General features: G+C 53.3%; 8 protein-coding genes across 8 annotated transcripts; 5 read left to right on the top strand and 3 right to left on the bottom strand.

Annotated features, from left to right (window-relative positions):
- Positions 1 to 506: 506 nt before the first annotated feature.
- J7T55_010728 (uncharacterized protein) lies at positions 507 to 1,722 on the bottom strand (the record flags this gene model as incomplete). The annotated part of the gene is made up of 4 exons (XM_053130827.1): positions 507 to 649; positions 722 to 863; positions 952 to 1,424; positions 1,506 to 1,722. 4 exons carry the CDS (start codon positions 1,720 to 1,722, stop codon positions 507 to 509), a joined length of 975 nt encoding a protein of 324 aa, XP_052991009.1.
- Positions 1,723 to 2,884: 1,162 nt separating this feature from the next.
- J7T55_010727 (uncharacterized protein) lies at positions 2,885 to 3,985 on the top strand (the record flags this gene model as incomplete). The annotated part of the gene is made up of 4 exons (XM_053130826.1): positions 2,885 to 2,930; positions 3,266 to 3,566; positions 3,684 to 3,861; positions 3,929 to 3,985. The coding sequence occupies 4 exons, from the start codon at positions 2,885 to 2,887 to the stop codon at positions 3,983 to 3,985; spliced, it is 582 nt and encodes a 193-aa protein (XP_052991008.1).
- Positions 3,986 to 6,929: 2,944 nt separating this feature from the next.
- Positions 6,930 to 8,357, top strand: J7T55_010726 (uncharacterized protein; the record flags this gene model as incomplete). The annotated part of the gene is made up of 1 exon (XM_053130825.1): positions 6,930 to 8,357. The coding sequence occupies one exon, from the start codon at positions 6,930 to 6,932 to the stop codon at positions 8,355 to 8,357; it is 1,428 nt and encodes a 475-aa protein (XP_052991007.1).
- A 1,243-nt stretch (positions 8,358 to 9,600) lies between these two features.
- Positions 9,601 to 11,221, top strand: J7T55_010725 (uncharacterized protein; the record flags this gene model as incomplete). The annotated part of the gene is made up of 3 exons (XM_053130824.1): positions 9,601 to 9,895; positions 9,995 to 10,526; positions 10,600 to 11,221. 3 exons carry the CDS (start codon positions 9,601 to 9,603, stop codon positions 11,219 to 11,221), a joined length of 1,449 nt encoding a protein of 482 aa, XP_052991006.1.
- Positions 11,222 to 12,916: 1,695 nt separating this feature from the next.
- Positions 12,917 to 14,329, bottom strand: J7T55_010724 (glycine cleavage system t protein; the record flags this gene model as incomplete). Its single annotated transcript, XM_053130823.1, has 1 exon — positions 12,917 to 14,329. One exon carries the CDS (start codon positions 14,327 to 14,329, stop codon positions 12,917 to 12,919), a length of 1,413 nt encoding a protein of 470 aa, XP_052991005.1.
- Positions 14,330 to 16,719: 2,390 nt separating this feature from the next.
- J7T55_010723 (uncharacterized protein) lies at positions 16,720 to 20,893 on the top strand (the record flags this gene model as incomplete). The annotated part of the gene is made up of 2 exons (XM_053130822.1): positions 16,720 to 17,697; positions 17,747 to 20,893. The coding sequence occupies 2 exons, from the start codon at positions 16,720 to 16,722 to the stop codon at positions 20,891 to 20,893; spliced, it is 4,125 nt and encodes a 1,374-aa protein (XP_052991004.1).
- Positions 20,894 to 21,259: 366 nt separating this feature from the next.
- On the bottom strand, positions 21,260 to 22,215 carry J7T55_010722 (uncharacterized protein; the record flags this gene model as incomplete). Its single annotated transcript, XM_053130821.1, has 3 exons — positions 21,260 to 21,487; positions 21,607 to 21,671; positions 21,888 to 22,215. The coding sequence occupies 3 exons, from the start codon at positions 22,213 to 22,215 to the stop codon at positions 21,260 to 21,262; spliced, it is 621 nt and encodes a 206-aa protein (XP_052991003.1).
- Positions 22,216 to 23,136: 921 nt separating this feature from the next.
- J7T55_010721 (uncharacterized protein) lies at positions 23,137 to 23,643 on the top strand (the record flags this gene model as incomplete). The annotated part of the gene is made up of 1 exon (XM_053130820.1): positions 23,137 to 23,643. One exon carries the CDS (start codon positions 23,137 to 23,139, stop codon positions 23,641 to 23,643), a length of 507 nt encoding a protein of 168 aa, XP_052991002.1.
- Positions 23,644 to 24,016: the final 373 nt, after the last annotated feature.

Here is a 24,016-nt window from a genome sequence, read left to right as displayed (position 1 = left end):
ATAGGCAAAAGAGCAATTTGAGCCCTGACGATGATACCAATTCAGCGCAGAGAGAGGGAAAGCGAGGCTAGATAACAAAAGGAGTCGACCGACTAGAGGCATAGGGCTCGACGACCATGGGCGAACAGGTGGACAGTTGCATCAAGCGCTTTACAGTTGTTGAGTGGATGAGCTTTGCTAGGCAGAAAAAGGAAGCCATTTTGTAGTGTAATGATGGTTAGTACGATCTACGAACAGAGACAGATCACGGTTCTGAAGTGACAACCGCACTCCAATGAATGAACCGCGATGCCGGAAGACAGATGGTCATGCCCCTTACGCGCCCGAGGCAGATACGCAAAGGGTGCTGGTCGGAATTAATGCTTTTTTGCCCATTGAAGAAGAAGACCTATCATAGAACGAGAACGCCGTGACAATGCTTTGAATGTGGACTAGATAAATCATAAGCCACCGCTCACTTGTGAGCGTTGGCAGTGTTTCCCTCTACTGCGGCCGTTCGCGTGAGATCATGCGTGAGCCGCCGCGAGCTTGCTGGCGTTCTCTGGGGGTGGCGCTGGCAGTGCTGTGCCGTCTGCGTTTCCGTTGTTGCTGAGCTCAGGGGCTTGGCGGTAAAGTATTATCTCGGACTGTTTGAAATATCTCCGGGCGTCTGATAGAATGTGTTAGTATGGCTTGACGAACCCGTGAAGGAAATGGATTCCCTGAGGACAGGGTGGCTTACCTTCATCAATGAGTACCAGACTCAGGTAGTATCTCGTGGAGAACTTCTTGTTCACATCACGGAATGTTGGTGTCAGGTCAAAGCCGCCCAGGAAGAGTCGGATGGGGATGGTCTCGCCTCTTGATGGGGAGCCGTCCATGATCTGTTCAAGGACACGACTTGGTCAGCGTTGCCAACATAGCACTCGGCCCATCCGGCCGGAGAGGGCCAGGAGTCCCGGCATCACTCACCTCGAAGCGCACCAGCGTTTCGCTCTCGTTGTACTGGTTGGGCGCCGCGCCGGTCGTCTCCCTCCGGATAATACTAAGCTCCATGTGCTTGATCTTCAACCGGACCAGCAGGAAGTAGATCCTCCCGACGATGACGTCCTTGAGGTGGTACTTGCTCTTGGAGTACTCGAACTCGATGTGCAGGCAGTCCTCGATGCCGACGTCCATCTTGATGCTGCTGTTCATCTCGGGCGGGATGCGGTACGAGTAGACCCAGATGTCCTTCTCGCGGATGACGTCGGCCATGCGCCGGCTGACGGTGACGCGCACGAAGTAGCGCAGCTTGACGTTGATGCCGTTGTAGGACTCGTACTGCTTCTCGACGTTCTTGAAGTTGAAGTCGAAGGTCTGCGGGTGCTGGAGCTCGCCCGGCGCGGCCAGCTCTTGGACCAGGGAGAGGAATTCGTAGTGGTTGCCGCGGTCGAAGAACATTTCTGCAGCGGGGGGATGTCAGCATTTGAGGTTATAGAATGCGCACAGGTTGGACTCGGCTTTGAGCCTAGTGGTAGGCGCACCGATCGTGCCAATGAACTGGACCTTGATGCCGGTGTGCTCCAGCCGCTTGCCGTCCTTTGGCCTGACTGTGACGGCGCCCTTGACCGATTCGCCGTCCATGTACAGCGGTGCCTTCTCGCGGCGGTTCTTGTCCAGCTTCACGTCGACCATGGCGCGCTCGTCGGCATCCTCCAGGACGACGTCGATGTCGACGGGCGTCGCGAAGAAGTACGACATGTTGCCGGCGCCCCGTGAGCTAGGCAGCTTGACTGATGTTGGATTGATCTGGCGGTAGGGTGTTGTAGGCGGGAGGATCCCAAGACGTTCGTGACAGAGGGCAGACGGAGTCTACGATAGTTGCGCTGGGGTTGAAGTGCTGGAGATATTGGGAGTGGTGGTGGGAGTGAGAGCGGGCGTTGTTGCGACTACGTAGATTACCTTAAGTGGACGAGGCGTCACTGCCCGGCCAAGCTCCCCGTTGAAGACCACCTGCCAGGGTACCTAGGTACAGGGGGTGGAAGCTGGGATCCACAGCTGACGAACGCATGGACCAGCTAGAGCATCGCCATGAACATCATGCAGAGTATTAAAGAATTCTATAATTTACAGAGCAGGTAGTTGCCATTGCCATTTGCAGATAGAGGCGCTGGCAGCTGCAAAATCTGAGCTCATACGTGGATATGCACGCCGTCGAGCCTGCGACGACTCAATCTCTACAACTCGACTCCAAGATGCAACTGTTCTTCAGCGGCTCCACGCGAGGGGCAGACACACAGACAAACGGCCAAATAACCCAACAACCAAACGGCCAAAAGGCCAATGTGCCAACTCTAACAGAGCGAGATCTTAGGCACTCGGGCAGCAGACAGCACGAATGATTGAGCTGCATCAAATGGCTTTCAATGGACCAGTTTCCAGTGACAGCTCTCAAGTGGGCGAATTTAAGCGGCAGAACCCTTTGCTTGGTGGTTGAATTGTAGGCGCTGGTTATGCACCTGAAATTTGGACAGACATCCAATGTCTCCTCTGTTACTCTCCAGTTGACTCGAGTCCGTATTTAATAAATATGAGTCTGCATGAATGGTCTGTGTTGTTGGTTCATGAGAAAGTGAAGAGTTCCACAGTACCTAGGTAGAAGAAATGGTAGAAGCCAAGGCGACATACGCCGATAGTCGCTTATCGGGACCCAGCGAGAATGCGCTAAGTGGGGCGGCAGGACGGCACAAAGTAACTCCTTGCTCCGAAAAAATCGAAGCCGGCCAGCGCACGAATTTCGCATGGCCACCAGCGGGCGATTCTCAAAAGTTGCCAGTCGGAGAGAGTGAACTTCGCGGCCCTTTGAAGATACCCTCATCGACAACCCATCTCGCCACACCACCCCCCCGAACCGACCGGCAAGATGAAGTACATTCATTCCGAGGAGACCCTGGAAATCCCAGAGGGAGGTACGATTAACCTTTTACGACGCCTGTTCCCCAGCCAAAGCGACCCAAGCCGAGCCGTCAATTGCCAGGAAAGAGGAGGACACAGGGCAGACCACAACGACGCGGGAGAAGCAGACCAAGGAGGAAGAGATGTTGATGCCCTCCGAGGCTGACATAGGGGCGACTTCTACGACGACTTTTCCACATAGCTGAATCCCCACAAGGATGCGACAATCTGGCGAATCTATATCTGGCGATTGACTGGCACGGCGCGTCTGGCACTGCTAGGCGAACATACACATAACATGCATGGATTGTTGCATCAGATGCTGACGATGTTTTGTCTCCACAAACAGTCAAGGTCCAGATCAAGGCACGACAGATCAATGTCGAGGGACCTCGTGGCAAGCTGGTGAAGGACCTGTCCCACATCGCCGTCAGCTTCTCGACGCCCAAGAAGAACGTCATCGCCATCCACATCCACCATGGTGTCCGCAAGAACGTCGCCGCCCTCCGAACCGTCCGCACCATCATCAACAACCTGATCATCGGTGTCACGAAAGGCTTCAAGTACAAGATGCGATACGTCTACGCCCATTTCCCCATCAACGTCAACCTGGACAAGAACTCCGACGGTGTCTTCGAGGTTGAGATCCGGTATGTCTGAAAGCCAGGCGCAATCATTGGAGCGGACGGACGGGCAAGATGCCATGAAGAATCATGAGCAGTCCCGAGCAAGGTGGAACGTGGAGGCTGATATTTATGGTTGAACAGAAACTTCATCGGCGAGAAGCTCGTCCGCAGAGTCATCATGCAGTCCGGTGTTGATGTCGAGATCTCCAAGGCCCAGAAGGACGAGCTGGTTCTGTCCGGCAACTCCCTCGAGGCCGTCTCCCAGTCCGCCGCAGACATCCAGCAGATCTGCCGTGTGCGAAACAAGGATATCCGAAAGGTAAGCTCTTCCCACTCAAAGGGCAGTGGGGTTCGGGGGAACAGGGTGAATGCTGACAGTCTGGTAGTTCCTTGACGGTATGTACGTCTCGGAGAAGGGCAACGTCGTCGAGGATGCCGCGTAAATGGAGACAAGGGTCCTCGGTCTCGATTTCTTTGTGCTTTTCTGGGTTCACGGAGTGGCAAGGGGTTCATCAATTTGGGACATATGCATGTCAAGTAGCATGACGCTACGGAATCAAAAAGAATCGGAAACTTGACGAATCGATGCCTTTTTCCTGGCCAGAACGATGGCGATCCAACGACTATACATGCTCCTGAGTGGACGTGACAGATCAACGAGTGGGAGATTTGGTTGCTTCCAGAGGCGGAATGAGACACTCGCTCTCGATGCTTCTCGTTAATAACGAAGCCATGAGAAGCACTAGGAAATGCATGATACCTCACCAATCCAAGCCTTGAAGCATACTGACAAGCGGAATATGGGTTGTGATTTACATTTTTCTGCAAGTCAGGTTTTACGTGGGATCTCGTCTTGCACCGCCGGTTGGCAATCTCGCTTTAGGGTGCTTGAAAAAGGCTGTATCTATGATACCACAGGTAATGCTTTCAGTAGACGGCGTCACTGAGTCCTGAGCCGTGATTCAGACCGCCATTACGGGAATAGTTCGCTCACCCGGGACCATGGTGGCAGTGTACCGCCTCAATTCCTGCCGAGAAGACTCGGACACACGACTCCAAGCCAAGGTGAAGACCTGTTGATAGTCAGTCGGAAACGGTGACCTATGGAGTCCGTGTGTAAAGACCATACGTCGGGATCGCTACGTGGGTCGGACAGATCGTACTGACGGCGTCCGGACCTCCACCGGGCGGAGCAATCGATCCTGGCGGAGCCTCGACCCGGGCCATTGGCTCCGTGAGGCTGCTCTGGGTCCTTGACTTGTCTTTGAGTCCATTGAAATGGGCGCAGTAGCTGTCTGCAGTATCTAACAGCGCAGCGATTTGTGTGGTTGGACCGAGCCAAGTAGAATCAGATGTGCAAGTTGATTTGCGCAACACCAGCGAGCCTTGATATCAACCAGTAGATAATTCGTATTTTATATCTAGCATCAGCCTCCTCGAAATGGGTTGTTCCGGTCATTAGGTCAGTCCCCTGGACGAAGCACATGAGGCTGGTTAGTTACAGCCCCCTCTGCTTAAGCGACCTTAGCATTTTCGGGCCAGGGCCCGCATCTGCAGGAGCTCTGACTTCGAATAACTAGGCCCATCAGTGGAGGTGAACATAAGGGGACGTCATAGAGACACATTCGTCGTAGGTGGAGGACTGCTGTGTTGGCTGCGCGACTTGTACGACGATTGGTGACGGATCGTCGAGCCAAAGTCCTCAAATGATGTTGAAATCAATTTTCGAGGGACCGATGGTGACACGAGTCCTACTTGAGACAGACACGAGAGATCTCAGCCGTCTGCCCAGCTAGTAGCAGCACCGTCGAGCGACATGATTTCACGAAATGAGATCACACCGCTATAGACTGCCAGCCTAGGCCCACCAAGAGGCGCCAGCTGGGAACCGGCCCGGCAGCTGGCGGCGGTGCTTGAGCTCCGCCTGTAGTCTAATCAAGGTCGAGCAGCAAAGACGAGTGGCCCACTTTCTAAGGTTTGCCGAGGGAGGCCAGGTTACCCCCTGTCGCCAGAGGTCATTGCCCAGCCAGCGAGGAGGGGGGGACAACAGCTCGTCCAGAGCTGTTGTTGGTGGGAAAGCAAACACGGGCAGGCACAAGCACATCTACTGCGTACAAGGGCATGCATGTGCAGCTTGGTAACGGGCGAACCACAGCTTCCAACCGTGGGATCGAGGCTTCGTAGCTTGCAGGTTGTGCCGACGCCGTTCCCTGCAGCCGTATGCGCTCCCAGTATGGACGGTTCCAAGGAGTGAAATGGAGGGATGGATGCAATTGAGCCTGATGATCGGGCGGGGAGGGGTCGTGTAGACCACACTACATGGGCCACTGATACCCAAGAGTACCTGCAGTGGACTGATCGATGATGGATGACAGCTGTAGACTTTGACAACCAGACCAGGCTACGATGGCGATCCAATTTGTGGAACAGTATATGATGGATACTGTAGCTTGCTCATGACGACTGTGTAATGAATAGCAGTTTTGTCATTCTGTCTGTCTGTCATGTTGACGGGGCGCTTGTGACGAAAGAGGCATCTGTTTTGAAAATGGGTGAGGTTGGGAACTGGGGCCGAGGTGGCTGGTAAACAACCTCGCATCCCACTTTGGCTAACACCCAAGCTCGACATCCCACACCCTCAACCGCCCTGCTATTTCTCTCACCTGCTGCTTATTATTCAAAATCCCTACGCCGGCATGCTAAATGTGAGATAGATGCCCTGCATCTGCCAGCCATCCAAATAAAAAAATTACAGGCCCTAGAAACACCAGCTGCACTCCTGACTTGTCCCTGACTTCTTGTCACACCTCACATGCTTTTCTCGCCCTTCTCCTCTCTCCCTCCTCCATCCCAACTCTCTTCACTTACACTGCACTGCACTCTTTTCACTCCCACTCGGGCCTCACTCACACTCTATCGCGATTAAGGTTCTTCCTTAGATCGCAGTCTGTGGGAAGGCGAGCCTTACTCAAGTCAAGCACAAGCATCGCTCACGGACTTCAACACAACATTCGGGCGGCTCAGGTCGGCCCAGCTTTGACTCGTCCGCACCCTTCACTTTTGCGACAAGGTCATTCCAGTCCCAATCTCGACCTTTCCTCGTGGCATTGAGACACGGAACGGATCGAAGCCTTTCCTCTACAGCACTGGCTAGCTTCATCCCCATTTCTGGGCTCCCAAACCCGCTGTCATCTGGACACGAGCTGAGGCGGCGAGAGCAGAAGGTGTGAGGTGCCAGCACCAGGGAGGGGGTGCTCGTCTGCAGCTCCTCTTGGCTGTCAGCCAGCTCGACAGACAGCGACAACTCACCGCCGGAGCTCGACATCGCAAGGCCGGCAAGTTCTGACGACGCAGGCTGTTTTGCCAGCAACAGCTTCATTCAACATCATGAGGTTTTCAATTGACCCGCGGCCTCGTCCGCTGTCCTCCATCACATCATTACAAAAAATATTATTGTGCCTGAGCGCATCCATACAGCTTGCGCAAGCCGGCCCGTATCCAAAAGACGACCTACATGACACACTTGGCTCCGGTTTCTTAGTCGATCGCAGCTGCGCAACCTATTGTGGCGTCGACAATCAATACTGTTGCGCAGAAGGGCAGGCCTGCACAACCAATGCGGGCATAGCCGGATGCACCGACACTGCTCTCGGCGGTGGCTTTGGTATTTACACCACCACGTGGACAGAGACGGACACGTACACGAGCACCATCTCGAGTTACTACCCTGCAACCACTGGGGACAACGGCGCCGCATGTGTGCCTCCAGAAGGCTCTGGCCAGAAGGCATGTGGCTCCATCTGCTGCGCTAGCTGGCAGTACTGTGCCTATGACGGCCAATGCAGTGGAGGAGTCGCAGGGGGCGGAGGAGCCACAACAACCGGTGGCAGCATGGTTTCGACTACCATCACCACAAGTGGAACTACCATCACCACTCAGTACAGCGCGCCCTACCGGGTCACCAGCGGCACAACTGGGACCGGCACGACTACCTCCACGGGAACGATTGAGAGCGCGACATCGACAGGCAGCGGCAATGGAACTGCCGTAACCACCGGGGGGAACTCCCTGAGCGGAGGTGCCATCGCCGGCATCGTTATTGGCGTCATTGCCGGAGTCGTCATCCTGCTCGCCATCTGCGCCTGCTGTATCATGCGCGGTCTTTGGCACGGCCTGCTGGCCATCTTTGGACTCGGTCCCGGGAAGAAGAGGAAATCTCGCAGCCGTGACGAGACCATCATCGTTGAAGAGGAACGCTACTCCCGGCACGGCAGCGCCGCTGCTCATTCCAGACGAGACACACACGGCGGCTGGTTTGCTGCGAAGCCGCCGAGGTCAGCGGCAGGCAGTCGTCGTGCCTCAGGTGTATCGGAGAAGAGGAGGGAATCATCAAGCAACGCGGGGTGGTGGGGTGCAGGCGCACTGGGCACAATGGCCCTGTTGCTGGGCCTTCGACGAGACAAGAAGCGCAAGGAGCAGGCGAAGCGGGCGTCACGGCCGAGAAGCGATGTGAGCAGTAGCTACTTCTCGGACTCGTACACGGCCAGCAGCCCCAGTGAGTTCTCCTCAGACTACACTTACTCCAGTGTTTATACGCGTCCTCCGCAACCCCACGCTCCTCCAGTCCAGGTCCATCGGGGCCCTCCTACCGTGCACTCGGCATCGGGAGCCGGTAGGGAGAGGGATGACTATTTCAAATCTAACGTGCCACCCGAATATGCAGGCTCCGCGAGCTCTGGTGGTAGGACACGAGATACACGCCGCAGCCGTCGGACGGAGACGACACGCATCTCGCGAGCTCCGTCCAGGCGGTGATAATAGTGGCCGCCTTCTAGGGCAGCCCCTGTTTTCTCCCTTTCAATAAAAAATCGTGTATCTCCTGTTTCCTTTGTCAACAACCACCAAAAGCGTCCGTCCTCTCCTGCCGAGAGCGACCCGAAACTCTTACCGGAGAGATACAAGCACCACAAGCCCACACAAAACCCCCGTGTACACAATATCAAATCAAATACCCACCCAAGATACCACATGCCTCATGGCTGCCAGCATCCGCAACGCTTTGCATGGACACGGCCCAACTCGCTGTCAGGTCAGCGGGCTGGGTTTTTGGTATATATCACTAATTTTCAACCCCCTCCCCATTGGTTGCATCATTTGCTGGTTGGCCCCTCTTTCTTTCTTCAAAACTATTGTTTGGCGTTCATGGAAGGGACAAGAAGGGTAAACACACCGAGAGAGAGAGATATCTGCTTGGCCCCTTCTTCGAGGAAGAGTCTGGATGACGAGATATGAGGGCGGGAGGCGGGATGATGAACGATGAGACGAAGGGAAAGGAATCACGAAGGAATCTGGTTATGAGAGCAGATCGTGTCGGAGGGGACGATAATGACGGCAAGAGATTATGGATGATCTGACCAGATGGGATCCGGAGGGATATGAGGGAGATGATATTGTACATTAAAGAACCAAGAACGTTATGAGACGAGATCTCTGGATACCCATGCAGTCGATAGATGATGAGGCATGATCTGGAAGGATAATGAATGCATTTGAGCTCAAAGAAAGCTCTACAAAACAAGACCTGATTGTTGTTCGATCGCTACGAACTTGTATCCACATCTGAGAATTTGACAAAAGTGTCCGTGAAGTAGAGATCGTAATTATACTCTGAGGGAAGAAATGGACTGAAGAGGGTTTCCTTGATGAGTGTGCAGAACAGCTGCAGGCAAAGGATGCTGCCGACACGGCCCAAGTTCAGGGTCCACAGCAAGCCAGAAATTGTTAGTACAGCTGGGCAGCGGCAGAGGAGCCAGAGGAGCTGCAGCTCCAGCCTGCCCAGGCATAGAATGCCCGCCAAGCTGGTGCGGTACAGCAGCTGATAGCCCATGTCATTTCGTAATCGTGCTCTCCAGCTCCTCGACCTCGACCTCGACCACGACAACGACACTTGCAGTGACGACAACCCTATTCCCGCAGCTGACAGCGAGAGCTTCCAAGCTCATTTCCCAGCCTCTGAAATCCCCCACACGACTTTCACCATCACACCGCCAGAGGCAAGATGTCGCTGGATCCGCCGACATACCTCGCCTCGCTGCAGAACAACATCCGCCAACGGCCGATCCCCTGGGAGGGCGCAGTGCGGGCTGGCACGCTGACTGAGGATCAATTGGCCAAGATCAAGGCGGTCGAGCGGGCGAAGAAGGAGGCGCGCACACAGACTGTCGAGAACGACCTCGATGGATACCGGATACTCTTCGTCGGCGAGCAGGGCAAGCCCAGCGTGCTGGAGCTGGCGCGGAAGAGGACAGAGGTCGTGCAGTACATCTTGGTCCTGCTGAGCGACCTGCTCGATAGTATGTTCGACATGCATGCGCCCAAATACAAGCTCTCGAGGATCTCAGGACCTTGCAGTTAATGACTGACTGGCTGGCTAACTGACTTGACACTCACAGGCGTCCCTTCTCTGTCGAAAGCGCTCTTCAAGAACGGCGACCCATACAAGCACTTCCTCCCACTGCTCGCACACTCCTCCAGCTCCGATGACCCTATACCTCTTCTCACCTCCACCGTCCTGACCAGCCTGATGGCCAGCTCTCGCGACGAGTCCACCGCAACTCTCAAGAAGGCCCTCCCTCACCTCTTCAGCTATCTGTCCTCCCTGACTAAGAACTCGGACGCCGGCCTGCAGGACATCGGCGTGCTTGAATACTCCTCCTTGCTGTACGGGAGTGCTTCCCGCCAGCAGTTCTGGGCACAGCGCAGCGAGACCGTGGCTCCCCTGATAGAGATACTCCAGAAGGCATGCGGGGTTTCCAACGGTGATGTGTCTGCGAGCCTGTGGAGCAGCACGACGGGCCTGTCTAGGGGTGCTGAGTCTGACGGCTCGTTGGGCGGCGGTGTCGGCTTGCAGTTGCTTTACCACGTGCTGCTTGTGCTCTGGCAGCTGAGTTTCGAGGGCGAGGAAGTAGGGGACGACCTGAACGAGTAAGTCACGGCTGCCGAGCAGGCATATCGACACACATCCACCTGGCAGGCAGCGATGCTGACGTTTTCACAGCGAGTACGACATCGTCCTCCTGTACACACAGCTACTTCGCCTGTCCCCCAAGGAGAAGACAACCCGTCTCCTCGTCTCCACGCTTTACAACCTTCTGCGAACCAACCAAAAGACCCTCCTCCCGCAGGCGGTGCTGGTCCGGCTGCCCGCGCTGCTGCAGAACCTCAGCTCGCGCCACCTGACGGACCCGGACCTGCAGGAGGAGCTGGCGGCGCTCAAGGAGATGCTGGAGGAGTACACCAAGACCAAGACGACGTTCGACGAGTACGTGGCCGAGGTGCAGTCGGGCCACCTGCGGTGGTCGCCGCCGCACAAGAGCACGGTGTTCTGGGCCGAGAACGCGCGCAAGATCATCGACTACGAGAACGGCGAGCTGCTCAAGAAGCTCGCCGAGGTCATGACCAAGCCGTGGGACAACGACAAGGCCGTGCTGGCCATCGCGTGCAACGACGTCGGCAGCCTCGTCCGCGAGGTCCCCGAGCGCAGGGGCACGCTCGAGAAGCTCGGCCTCAAGACGAGGGTCATGCAGCTCATGGGTGAGGCCGACGAGAACGTCAGGTGGGAGAGCCTCAGGGCGCTGGGCGGGTGGCTCAAGTACAGTTTCGAGAACAATGACAAATAAGGGGGGTGTTTACATCGGGCGGCGGGAATTGTAGTGGTACGGCGGGAATGGGTAGCATATGAGAAATTGTACGAAGCATTGCATTTGTATATTGATGTCCTGTTTGCTCTTTTACCGTGGTCAGACTGTCTAGGCGGATGAACGATTGACATGCTTAGTCAACATCATTGTTTCGTGCTTCACAAGGGATATTTCTGGTCCATTATGCCTTGTTGGTCGAAATGCTGGGTGCAATCGAATTTCTGTTATTCGAGACAGGCCAGCTCCCGCGAGTATCAAGCATATCATAGAACTTGCCAGATATTCCTACAGACTATTACCACGCGTAAAGTCTCACTCAGTCAATGAAGTACAGACATTCACGGTGTTACACGGCATACCATGCGAGTTCCTTCTTCCTTGCAGAATGTTTACCTAGGTAGACCTGTATTTGATTTTCCGTGGGCTACGTAGCCTGGTACGCTTTCCATCATGCTGGTATGAAGAGACGAAAAATGCAAAGCAACCTTTCCATCAAGCTTTTATTGAACATACTGTATTTGTCACGTTTGTATGCAAGAGTTGCTCCGTTCCTGGAAAGTACACTGTCTCCCGGGGCCATCAGAAGGCTTCTAGATGAGTCAAGTTGGTTGGAAGACTCGAAGCAGTAAGAACAACCAAGTATCGTATCACGGTTTCGCACGAATTTGGCAAATGTGGCGAGTTGGACTCTGTTACTCGTTTCTCATATCCAATCTTGCCGTCCGTGTGCTATGTTTATGGATGTCGAATCAAAATTTAAAGAAGTTATTGTTACACCGTGCACTTGTCTTCTCGCTGTTTAACGGGCCATGCGTTTTTTCTCCCGCGTGTGTATGAGTATCCACGCCCTTTGGAGCAATAAATGTACATAATGGGTTGCCAATGGCACGTGGACAATTACACTTCAACACCAAAGATTTGGTTTAGAGGCAGCGGACACAAAAAAGTAGGGTTCGTTTCTGGACAGCCCGCAGCCCAAGGGGCCACATGTTGATACAACAGAGTGTAAACTACTACGAAGGAGCCCCGGAGGACGCGCAGCAGGTGCAGGTGAGTCTCAAGGATTGGGACCGGGGGGAATGAGGAGAGTAGAGGGGAGGACAGGCTGGGGGAATCCAAGACTGGGAAACGATCCAGCCTAAGAGAACCTGTCCTGGAGGTATGAGGTCCTCCAAACTGAGCGGGCACCCAGCTCATCACCGCGTTCCCGACCACGGCGATCGGCTGGGTCGTTCCATCGGCAGGACGTGGATTAGTTCTTTTTGCCTATGTTTCAGGTGGGGCTTGAACCCGGAGCCTTCACGTTGCCGTGAGAGGGCTCAGTGCAGACCGATGAGGTATGGTCGCCAGCCGGGTAAGCTGTGGTTCTCCACGAGACCTTTTGCTCTTTACCAGTTGCCTGATCGCGCTGCCATTGCGCCAAATTGCCAGTAGAACGTGTCGATATTGGGGGCCTAGGTGGGTTTATAAAGATGGTTTCGAAGGCAACTTGGGATGGAAGCAAAGGGCTCTGGGCCATGACCTTTTTGATTCTTTCGACCATATTTCCAACCCCTACCGTAGATAGACGACCATATCTAGATGACCTTTGTTGAATGCTGTTGACCTCCACACTCGCGTCACCATGCCTTTTCCCTGACTGTTGAAGATATGTAAACAGACCGTAAGAGCTTCTTATGCGGGAGCGGTACCCTTCCAGTACTTCGTCGCAACAAATGGCATCTTGGTTACCGTAGCCTTGCGGTTCCTCCCCCTCACGACAACATCGACCTCTGTGCCTGACTTGTGGAAGCCATCCTTAATGTACCCCATGGCGATGTTCTTACCCAGCGTCGGGCTTGGGCACCCGCTCGTGATCTTTCCAATCTTCTCACCCTCCTTGCTTACGATTTCGACGCCCTCTCTTGCGGGCGCACCTTCAACCACGAATCCAACCCTCCTCCTCTCGACACCCAGACCACCCTTGCTCTTGAGGACGAGCTGCTTGGAGATGACCTCGGCTCCGTGGTACCCTGCGTCTGCACCCCTCCGCTCCTTGGGGATGATCCAGCTCAGACCGCCCTCGACGGGGGTGGTGGTATCATCCAGGTCGTGACCGTACAGACACATGCCGGCTTCCAGCCTGAGGCTGTCCCTTGCGCCCAGGCCCGCGAACTGAAGCTTCTCGGGGCCAACCGCCAGCAGGGCCTCGGTCACGGCAACGGTCTCCTCGGCAGAAGGAACAGAGATCTCAAAGCCGTCCTCGCCCGTGTAGCCGCCGCGGCTGATCAGGACCGGGCTGGACACCTCCATCCCCAGCAGCTTGATCTTGGCCTCGATGCACGAGCCAAAGTACAGCTTCGTCACGTCGATAGCCTCAGGCTCCGCAAGCACCGACGCCAGGATCTCGGCGCTCAGCGGGCCCTGCAGCGCGACGAGCCCCTTTTGGTCCTGCTTCTCGTGCTTGACCTGCCCCCCGAAGGAAGCGAGCTGCTCAGCGAGGTAGGCGTCGTCCTTGGCGCGGCAGGCGGCGTTGGTGACGACGTAGAACCTGTCGTCGGCCAGCTTGGTGATGACGGTGTCGTCGACGATGCCGCCCGTCCGCGGGTGCAGCAGCGCCGACAGCGTGCTCTTGTTCACGGGGAGGGTCTCGAGGTTCGAGGGCGTGACGCTCTGCAGGAAGGCGGCGGCGCCCGGCCCGCTGAAGATGCGCTGCACCATGTGCGAGACGTCGAAGAGCGAGGCGTGCGTGCGCGTGAACTTGTGCGACTCGGACACGGACAGGCCCGCGTACTGCACGGGCATCTGGAAGCCGCCGAAGGGCACCATCTTTGCGCCGTGGACGAGGTGCAGGTCGTACAGGGCCGTCTTCTGGAGAGGGGCCTCAGAGGAGTAGCTCCTCGTGCCCGGGGCGCGCAGAGAGGCATTGCCCCTTTCCTGCTGGGCTGCCAATTGTGACGCCCTTGGTGAGCCGGATGGCAGCAATGAGGGCGGGGATGAGGACGAGCATGAGGACAGGGCGCGGTGCGACACTGAGAGTGAGCTGCCAACGCCAGCCTTGGCCCGGAGGCCAGTTTGAGGCTTCAAGACTGATGTTATTCTCCTCATGCTGTCCAATTGATGTGCTTGCAATCCCAGGGAAAAAAAGAAAAGAAAAGAGGACGCAAACTCAATCCAAGATCTCAACGTCGCCGAGAGTCGTGTACTGCCGGCTATCACAGGCCCGCCCGTCGGGTGTAGTTCATATTAGTCAGGGGAACTCGGCCTCCCGCTGCCGATAGCGGCGATTCGGTGTGGTCAGCTAGTCAGCTACTGCGTGATGCCCGAGATAAGACAGCACCCCGTCGAGCACATTTGTGGTACATCCATTTCAATACTTGAAAATAATTAAGTCAACTGACTAAGACAACTGGTCAGATGTAAATTGTGCCGGTTCAATCTGCGTTGGGCACTGTGAAGATTGATGAAATTGATGTCGACTTCAGGACATCTAGTTATCACTTGCGAAAAGAGCAAAAAGAAAAAAGGAAAAACAATTAATTCAGTTTTTGCTGCATGCCGTTTTAGACCATCTCGCAAGGCACACATGATTCGCAACTTCAGGATGGAAGAGCAAGTCTTGCACACTAAGTACTTAGATCGTCAACACTCACGGGACTCAGCGTCTGCTCTAACCCAGCGAACGAACCATGGGATCATGAATGAATGGCCCCGTGATGCTTAGTGCACTTTAGCAATGCACCAGGGTGCGACGATGATTTTTTGGTTGCTTTTCCCTTTCTTTTTCGTTCTAGTGCCAAACCCTGATCACATAGATATAAAAGTCTGTGTGCCCTTCAAATGTTGCTTTGCTGTTTCCTACCTCTCCAAGCAACTCCATCTCGTTCGAGGGCTTAGGGGATGAGCAACGCAAACCAAGTCATGTCTTGCGTACGTCCGTCCTCTGAACCACTGCTCCCCGCCCCACAAGGTGGAGGGGACGACAGGCGGTCTAGAGGCAGCGTGCGCAGGTCACATATATGCCGTGTGCATTAAGTGTAGTAATTAATGTTGACCTATGATGAAAACCTCAGATGGGGAACAACTGAGGTCGATTTTGCGTTTTAGACTTGGCGACGATGCTTTACTGATACTGCTGAGCTTGGCCGGTGCTGTCTTTTGTTGTTTTGCTTGGATGCGCGAGGCCTTAACGTTTTCCAAAAGGGTGCGAATATGGCGTTTTCGGCTCTCCGGGAAGGGGCTCCCGGCCATTGTGAACATGGCGCATTCATCGTCGTGCGGGATGATACGAGGGCTCGCTGGCACTGATCTCTGCAGTTGCAAATCTCAACATCTTCCTAAGCCATAATTTTCGTGCCATATGTAGGGAGCCTCCAACGCACTTTCAAAGGTCTAGTTGGAGGAAAGATTGGAAAGATATTCCTCGGTCGCTCACTGAATAGGCCAATCGTTCTCAAGTAACTGCATACCTGCGTGGCCTCCATCCCGTAGGTTATCCTACTTACCCACATAGGTACACAAGATACTCCAATAAGTTCTGGAATTTGTACTCACTCAGTTTGTCGCAGTCGGTTTCGGCCAGCTAGATCGCTCTGCCTTGTGATATTTGACGTGCCCTGCGCCTGGCAGCTCGGTACAGGAATCATATCAATTGAATGTCTTTCGCTACATGCCTTACCAAAAAGATAGATAGGAGAACATCAATAGGTATTGTCTCTTGTTGATCATTTACCTGATATCTCTTCTACCTAGCAGAACTTACTCGGTACATAGACACATGACTTGTAGGATTCAGCACACTTCGTGATATCGCAGTAATCGTATATATTGCAGGAATATATGGTCCTGATGCGATGTTTTACAGGTCCATGGACGTCTTTGATATGGAACATGGTGCTGGTCGATGGTTCCTTGATGGCACATGTGTACGCACACTCTCAAGCCCTCTCTGAAGCAATCAAAAATAAAATTATTCAAGTGCTATAAAGCTGTTACGTGCTCGGACTCTTCCAAATAGACAGTTTGTGGCATGCTCAAAATCATTCACCATATCAGCCGAAGATAAGTGAGTATTCATGGTGTGTGACAGCTTGATTCGACGTTTCCCCATTGTGGCCATGGCTTTCGTACGACGTGACATGCAGCCACCGCTCCGGAAAAGGAATGGCTGGTGAGGCTCAGCTGAACTGCACCCCGCGCATCAGACTGCGAAAATGAGGCTGTGTTTTTACACATCATCTCTCTGTGGCAACACTACTGAACGGCAAGGTCATCAAGTTGACCTTGCTTAAGCTGGCGGGTTCACGCCTAGAGTCACCCTGCAAATCCTCGTGCAGACCCCAAGGCGACATCAGTAGGGAACATCCATTCGACCATGAGGTTCCAGTGACTTGTGACCCTGCACACTCTGCTTGAGGTATGTGACTCTGTCATGTCTTGTTCATGACACATACCGAGTTGATCCACTGAACAGCTGGCGCTCTCATCACCATCCCAGAATGCGTTCCAGTCGTCGCACCTGGAGAATTCGCGGCGTTCCACGGGAGTTTGACAAAGACAGCCTGGCCCGTGCTCTTCGATATCACTCAAATCTACAATGGGCTGGCGAATACAAAGCAGAAAATGTCGACACCGGCGGTAACGACGTCAGAGTTCACACTCTCGCACCGGATCTCCGAGGCGACGAGCAGGTAGCCACCGTACGCTTCGACAACCTCCCATCGCAGCTGTCTGACCTAGGGGCTAGGGGTCAGTTGTCGATCAGTATTGACATAGATGCGGAAAATCGGCCAGTGGGACACCAATGCGAGCGTGCGACCATTCGAAGCGTCGAAGTCTCCATCGATGAGCACTTTGATGGGATAACAACACTTATCTCGCCCGTCACTGATGAGAACCATCAAATCGATATTCTTGCTGTTTCAGGCCTAGGCAGTCATCCCTTTGGATCGTTCGTGCACAAGGAGGACGGAAATATGTGGTTGACGAACAATCTCCCACGAGATATTCCTACCGCCCGAGTAATGATCTTCGGCTATGAAAGCAGGTTACAGGATAGCACCAGCCTTGTTCAACTCGAGGATCTAGCCAGCCCGCTTCAAGATGCTGTGAGTCGACTGTTACGTTCCGACAGGGGCAAGCCCCTTCTTCTCATCGGTCACAGTCTCGGCGGGCTGCTGGCCAAACAGGTATTGATTCGAGTTGCTGAGTCCCGGTCCGACTTCGCATCGGAACTCCCTAGCCTCCGCGACATGATCCTCGGATTGCTTCTCTTCGGTACGCCTAACGATGGCTTGGATGTCGAATCGCTTGTACCAATGGTGAACGACCAGCCGAACCGGTCTCTCCTTGAGTCACTCAAACCCAATTCTCCAGTCTTGAAGAGGCAGAGACAGGAATTCTCGATGGTCCTGGAACGCACGAAGTTCCAGTTGATTTGCTTTTATGAGACAGAATTGTCACCAACAGCTGCTAAGGTAGACACACTCTTCACTTTGAGGACTGTCAGTGCTAAGTCTGCCGCAGGATCCAACAACCGGACAATACAAGATGAGCGGTCCGCGCCGATGCCTCGTCAGCGAACCTTCTGCAACCCGCTGTCTGCCTGATGGTGTTTCTTCGACCCATTCCATAGCAATTCGTCGGACACATTCAGATCTAGTCAAGTTCTCGACCTACGACGCCGAGTACGACAGAATTGCCTACGTCCTTGAACGGATACAGAGAAGGGAATACCAATATTCTCAGGTCAGATGGAATTCGCAATACAAGAACCCATCCCACGAATTGGAAGAAATACTGGTCGATAAGCCAGCCAAGAGATCCGCGGAGGAGACGCTCCCGTCGCCGATTGGAAAGCGGCCTCGAATAGCCAGCAATCTATCAAAAAACAACAATCTGCAAGCTGGCAGCAACCACGCCCCACGCGATCCATTCCTACACGATGAGATGAAACACCTTAAAGAGGCACTCGTACAACAGCTATATTTTTCCAAGATCGACGAGCGCCTAACACACCTAACACCTGCCCAAGGAACGACATGCCGCTGGTTCCTCAACGAGCCCAAGTACAAGTCTTGGCAAGATATGGATCAGCAGTCAGATCACGGCGGTTTCCTTTGGATCAAAGGCAATCCAGGCACCGGAAAGTCGACTTTAATGAAACACCTTTTCGAAGCAGCCAAACTCAACGCGAAGGGTGACACCTTGCGACTTACGTTGTCATTTTTCTTCCTCGCGAGAGGCGCGGTTGAGGAGAAGACAACGACTGGTCTTTACCGCTCTCTTCTTCATCAGCTCTTTGAGATGGCCCCGGATCTTCAAGATAGTCTGGAGTGGTTGACAGCTGATGGTGCCAGAACGGTCCAAGGGAATGGGTGGTCTGAGGAGGCGTTGCAGCAGACGTTGAAGCATGCTGTTCCAAAGCTGCGGAATCGGTCGTTGACTATTTTCGTGGATGCACTCGATGAATGCGATGAAAACAAGGCTGGTGAGATGGTGTCCTTCTTCGAAGACCTATGTGATTGCGCGGCAGAAGCAAGGGCTCGGTTGCAGGTCTGTTTCTCTAGTCGGTATTATCCGACTGTTGTCGTCGAGAAGGGCATTGAAGTCAATTTAGAAGACGAAATGGGGCATACGGAGGACATCAAGAAATATGTCAAATCGAGACTGAAGCTGAAGTCGAAGCACGCCGAGGCACTCAGATCTGAAATTCTTGAGAAATCTTCTGGGATATTCCTCTGGGTCGTCTTGGTTCTTGATATACTCAACAACGATACCTCCGTTTCCATTTTGAAGAAACGCGAACGTCTCAAGGAAATCCCGACGAGACTGAACGACCTATTTCGGATGATGATTACAAGGGACGGCGAAAACCTCGAACAACTACATCTTTGTCTCCAATGGGTTCTCTTCGCGTCCCGTGCTCTGAAGCCCCAGGAGCTCTATTTCGCCATCCAATTTGGTTCCGACAAGGAATGCTCGGGCTTTTGGGACCAAGCAGATTTGGACTTGGACGACATGAAGACTTTTGTGAGGAGTTCTTCTAAGGGCCTGGCTGAAGTTACGAGGAACAAGGCCTCCGAGGTCCAATTCATTCACGAGTCTGTCCGAGATTTCTTGTTGGGTAAATATGGGGGCCAGTGGTCAGGGGCTTCCGAAAATTTCAGGAGTTGCGCGCACCAAGTCTTGAGGGACTGCTGCCTTGTTCAGGTGAACGCTTCAATCAGCCTGTACGCCGAAATTCCAGATTCTCTACCACAGGATCCCAAGGTAGCGCGACAACTACGGGAGGACATTAGCTTGAAGTTTCCATTTCTCGAATACTCTGTTCATAATGTCCTTCATCATTCCAACCTTTCTCAACGGAATAGGTTAGAGCAGGGGCAGTTTCTTGCCGATTTTCCTCTGCAACAATGGATTCTCCTCAACAATGCTCTCGAGCAGTACAACATTCGGAGATATACGAAGTCAGTCAGTCTGCTTTATATATTTGCGGAGAGAAACCTGGCCGACCTCATTCAGAACCATTCTGGGAGAAAGTCCTGTTTCCATGTTGAGGATGAACGTTACGGTGCACCAGCTCTTGCAGCACTGGCTAACCGCAGTCACGAAGCAGTCCGAGCGTTTTTAAGGGCTCAGGCGGAAGGAGAGTCACCGATGTCTCCGCTTCATGGCTTCTGTAAACGGTATGAGCAGGATGAGAACAGGCCGACCGCATTCAGCCGCGAGTTCACTTTCAAACGATCAAAAAGTGTTCTGCATAATCTTTTAAGGCACGACACGGAAACGATGGCCCTTGTCTTTCTTTTGAGCTCGCAAGGCCCCGCTGAGTCTGTGGACTGCAGGGACGGAGAGCACCAAACGCCGCTGTGCCTTGCTGCTGCAAAGGGACACAAAGCCGTCGTTGAGTTGCTGCTCAAAAAAGGTGCTGATATTGAGTGGAAGGATAACCGATCTCGGTCACCGTTATCAAATGCTGCCAGGAACGGTCACGAGGTCCTGACCAGACTTCTGCTCAAAAATGGTGCTGATATTGAGTCGGAGGATGACCATTCTCGGACACCGGTATCGCATGCTGCTGAGAACGGTCACGAGGTTCTTACCAGACTGCTGTTCGAAAAAGGTGTTGATATTGGATCGAATGCCAATCAACGTGGGTCGCCATTATCATACGCTGCCGGAAAAGGACGCGAAGCGGTCGTCAAACTTTTGTTGGAAAAAGGTGTTGACATTGAATCGGAGGATTACTTCAGCGGGACACCATTATTAAGTGCTGTTGAAAGTGGGCACGAAGCCATCGTCAGACTATTGTTGGAAAAAGGTGCTAATGTGGAAACAAGAGATATTACGGGTCGGACGCCGTTAACATATGCTGTTGCGTACGAGCGGGAGAATCTTGTCAAACTGTTGCTCGAAAATGGTGCTGACACAGTGTTGAGGTATCGGCGTACTTGGGAGCCGGGCGAGTTTAAAGCTCTAAGACCCTCGATGAAAACTCGCAGAAAGATCTTTAGGCTCCTTGCCGAGAAAGGTGCTGGTATCGAGGATGGAGATAACAACGGCCGGATGGTATCGTTGCGCGAGGTTCGCAACAAGAGCGACGACCATGTTGAGTTGTTGCTCGAATATGATGCTGATATTGAGTCGATGGATGTGAACGGCCAACCATAGGCTGCTTAGAACTTCGCGGATTAGGGCATTAGTAGGTTGTTGCAAGAGAGATCTTGGGCTATTGGATGGAGGAGGAAGCCGTTATTAGGTCACTGTTCGAGTAGGGTGCTAATTTAGTTTTCACGCCTAGCCGTGGGTTTGTTTGTCATGTATCCTCCCCGGAATGCCTTCAAGCATTAATTACATCGTGACAACACCTCGGCTACGGCCACCTGATCCTCGAGTCCTGCATCTTCCGTCCCCCTTTCCTATCTCATGCAACTCCTGGATTCCTTTATTACTGGCTCCCCGCATGGTGCTCCAGATCAGCCACAGCTATGTGCCGCTTCAAGAGATCGTCCGAAGATGGCATCTCTGTCATGCAGTTCATCTTTTCTGCCTGCTTCGGCCTGCTCCAAAACAGTGCACCATATTCTCGGAATGATTGTCCACGAGGAATTGCCATGTTATGGGCTCCACGATGAGACGCCCAAGCGAGTACATGTCGAATCTCTTCTGGTGTGGCTGCCGATTGGCCTTGCGGCCGTATGAATGGCGGTACAGCCCTGACCGCTGGCTCGTCTCGGGCAACTGTGTGAAAACTTTGGCTACGTTCTGAGTGTGTGGTCGCGCAATTTGCTATTCAACAATATACGGCGTCGACTGCAAAATCTCCCGCGCGCTTGCTCCCTGCTTGGCCAGGAACACGACAATGGCCGGCCGCAACGACTTACGCATCCAACATGTTGTGTGCAGCTGAAGCACCGCATCTGCAATATTACGGCTGATCCCAAGTCGTCTGGCAAGTGAGGTTCCTAGTATGGTTTTCACGAGCTCATCCAACCCTATCACTTTCAAATCGACTGAGTTTGCTGGCAGCACGAACGAACGCTAGTCCTGCAGTGAGAAAAGCCGCAGGCAGGAAAGCGAGTGAAAAGACTCATGGATCGGGAAACCGCGAGCACAATTCATCTGCTGGTTGAAACCACACATTCTGAACCCTCCACAACCTTACACTGCACAAATACTGGCTCTTCCCGACACAATGCGGGCTCGATCCCAGCTCCCCGCAACTCTCCTCCGATTCTGAGTCGAATATGTCGAAGCTGCAGCTCCGACAGCGTCGTAATGGGAGCAAGGTGCCTCTCTGAAGGAGGTTGTATCCTCGTCGTCGCGTTTGTCCGCGACCGCAACCAGTCTGAACTGCTGAACATAGGTCGCGACTTGATTGCCTCCTCGCCGGCATGGCATTGATGCCTTGCCACATCACCGATTTCCTCGATCTGCTCGGCTGCCGTTGTGCTCGCGTTGAAAGAAACGAGCCCAGGCAAAAGCTTATCCATGTCGTCTTCTTCGCCCTCTCGCACCCCGTAATCAACGAGTATATCCAAGTTGTCGACAGGTTCTCAATCTCGTCTAAATACTGCTTCAGAATGGCCTTGTCCCGCCTTACCATCCCAGCCTTTTGTAGGATTGGTCTGTTGACTTAATTGTTCCTGCCTCAGTCTAAGTCGCCAGCCACAGGCGACCGATGAGCTTCGCAATTCCTTGCTTTGGTGATTCCACAGCGCGCAGCATTTCGGCTTTTCCCAATGTTTCTTCGGACACCTCAAGGGATTAGCGGGTCTTGAGTTTCTCAGCTGAAGTAACAATTATCGGCAATTGGGTTTGAAAGCGAATCTGCCTCTATGACTCACATAGAATCAACATTTTATTTAACATTCCACTCAAAATTTAACGATTTTAGCACTGTTGTGAAATTAGATAACAGGTAGTGTAAGAAAGCAGCTTTAGAATAAAATAATAACAACATTTACTAATTTAAGGAAGTCTTCAAGAATTTAACAATGAAGAAGACTTGAGAGCTGGACTGCGACCTTTGAACCGAAAATTTTAAGCCAGTGGTTGGTTTAATAAACTCATCCCACGCCATAGTTGTGGCCCTCGGTAACGGGGAGCTATCATTACCCCCTGTCGCCGGACGTATTGAGATAACATGCGTTGACATAAATCTGGAGGCGCTGGCCACCAAGATTTTTCAAGGCAGCTACTTATCAAGATGATCCAGAAAGTGCGGTACACAATGTCTTTAGGATCAATGCTGGCCACCACTGGATCTTCAAGGGCCGGCGGCATCAGCGGGCGCTCTGACTTCTGTCATGTCCGATGCCACGAAAGCAAAATTTACCCGTATAGTTGTGCCTTTTGATCAGTTCGACAGGATGCACAGCCTAGTGAGGGATTACTGCAAACAAGACAAGGCCATGGCCGTCAAATTTCCCTTACAGAAGGGGTACTTTCTTGGCACGAGAAAGACTTTACGTTGTGCGCCACTCCTCGCAGCGTCCCAGGGAGCAAGCAAGAGGAACAACGATTGTGTCAGTGATCTTATCAAACATGATGTTAATGTTGGTGTACAGATTAAGAAGTCAGGCAAATCGGCATCGCACCCGGCTGTCGAGAACGACCAGATGGAGGGCTACGTCAGGCTCATTTGGCTGCTGGTACATGCCGGAGCCGGAATTATTATGTCTGATAAGAATGGAGATTTTCTACTGACCAAAGTCTTCTTCGGGGTGGGGTCTCTGCCGTTGAAAAAGTATCGTCTCGGGACCTTGGTCGTACTTCTCCGGACGGCGCAGAGCCGAACTTACATGCCTGCGGTACAGGCAATATACCTTTGCATTTGCATGTGCGGCGGCAAGACAAGTGGGCTGTCGTTATGCTTCTTGACAAAGGGGCAGATGTCGACGCAGGGCTTCTTCCGGTGAGACCCTCTGCAGATAACAGCCAATGAGTTCCGTGGCAACCTAGGCCACGGTCATGTCCAGGTTCTGGATCTCCTATTCCAGAACAAAGCACTCATTAACGAGCGAGCCAGCGCACTGAGCCGAACCGCCCTCCACCTGGCAGTCGTTTCGGGGACTGCACACTCTGTAAATCTTCTCCTCGAATATGGAGCAAACCCGCAACTTGCTGACAAGAATGGCCAAACCGCCGTAGTGCTCGAGATAAAGGAAGCAACGAAGACGACAGCCTATCCCTAAAAGATCGAGGACCACGTCGAGATTATGGACCGGCTGGTCAAGAGGCTTGGTCCCTCTTGACCATAAGCTGGCAACCTGAAGGGGCGGTGTGATATCA

Source organism: Diaporthe amygdali, assembly GCF_026229845.1.
Source record: "Diaporthe amygdali strain CAA958 chromosome Unknown NODE_24_length_778219_cov_64_757418, whole genome shotgun sequence".
Classification (NCBI taxonomy): Eukaryota; Fungi; Ascomycota; class Sordariomycetes; order Diaporthales; family Diaporthaceae; genus Diaporthe; species Diaporthe amygdali.
This window is presented reverse-complemented; position numbering and strand designations above follow the sequence as displayed.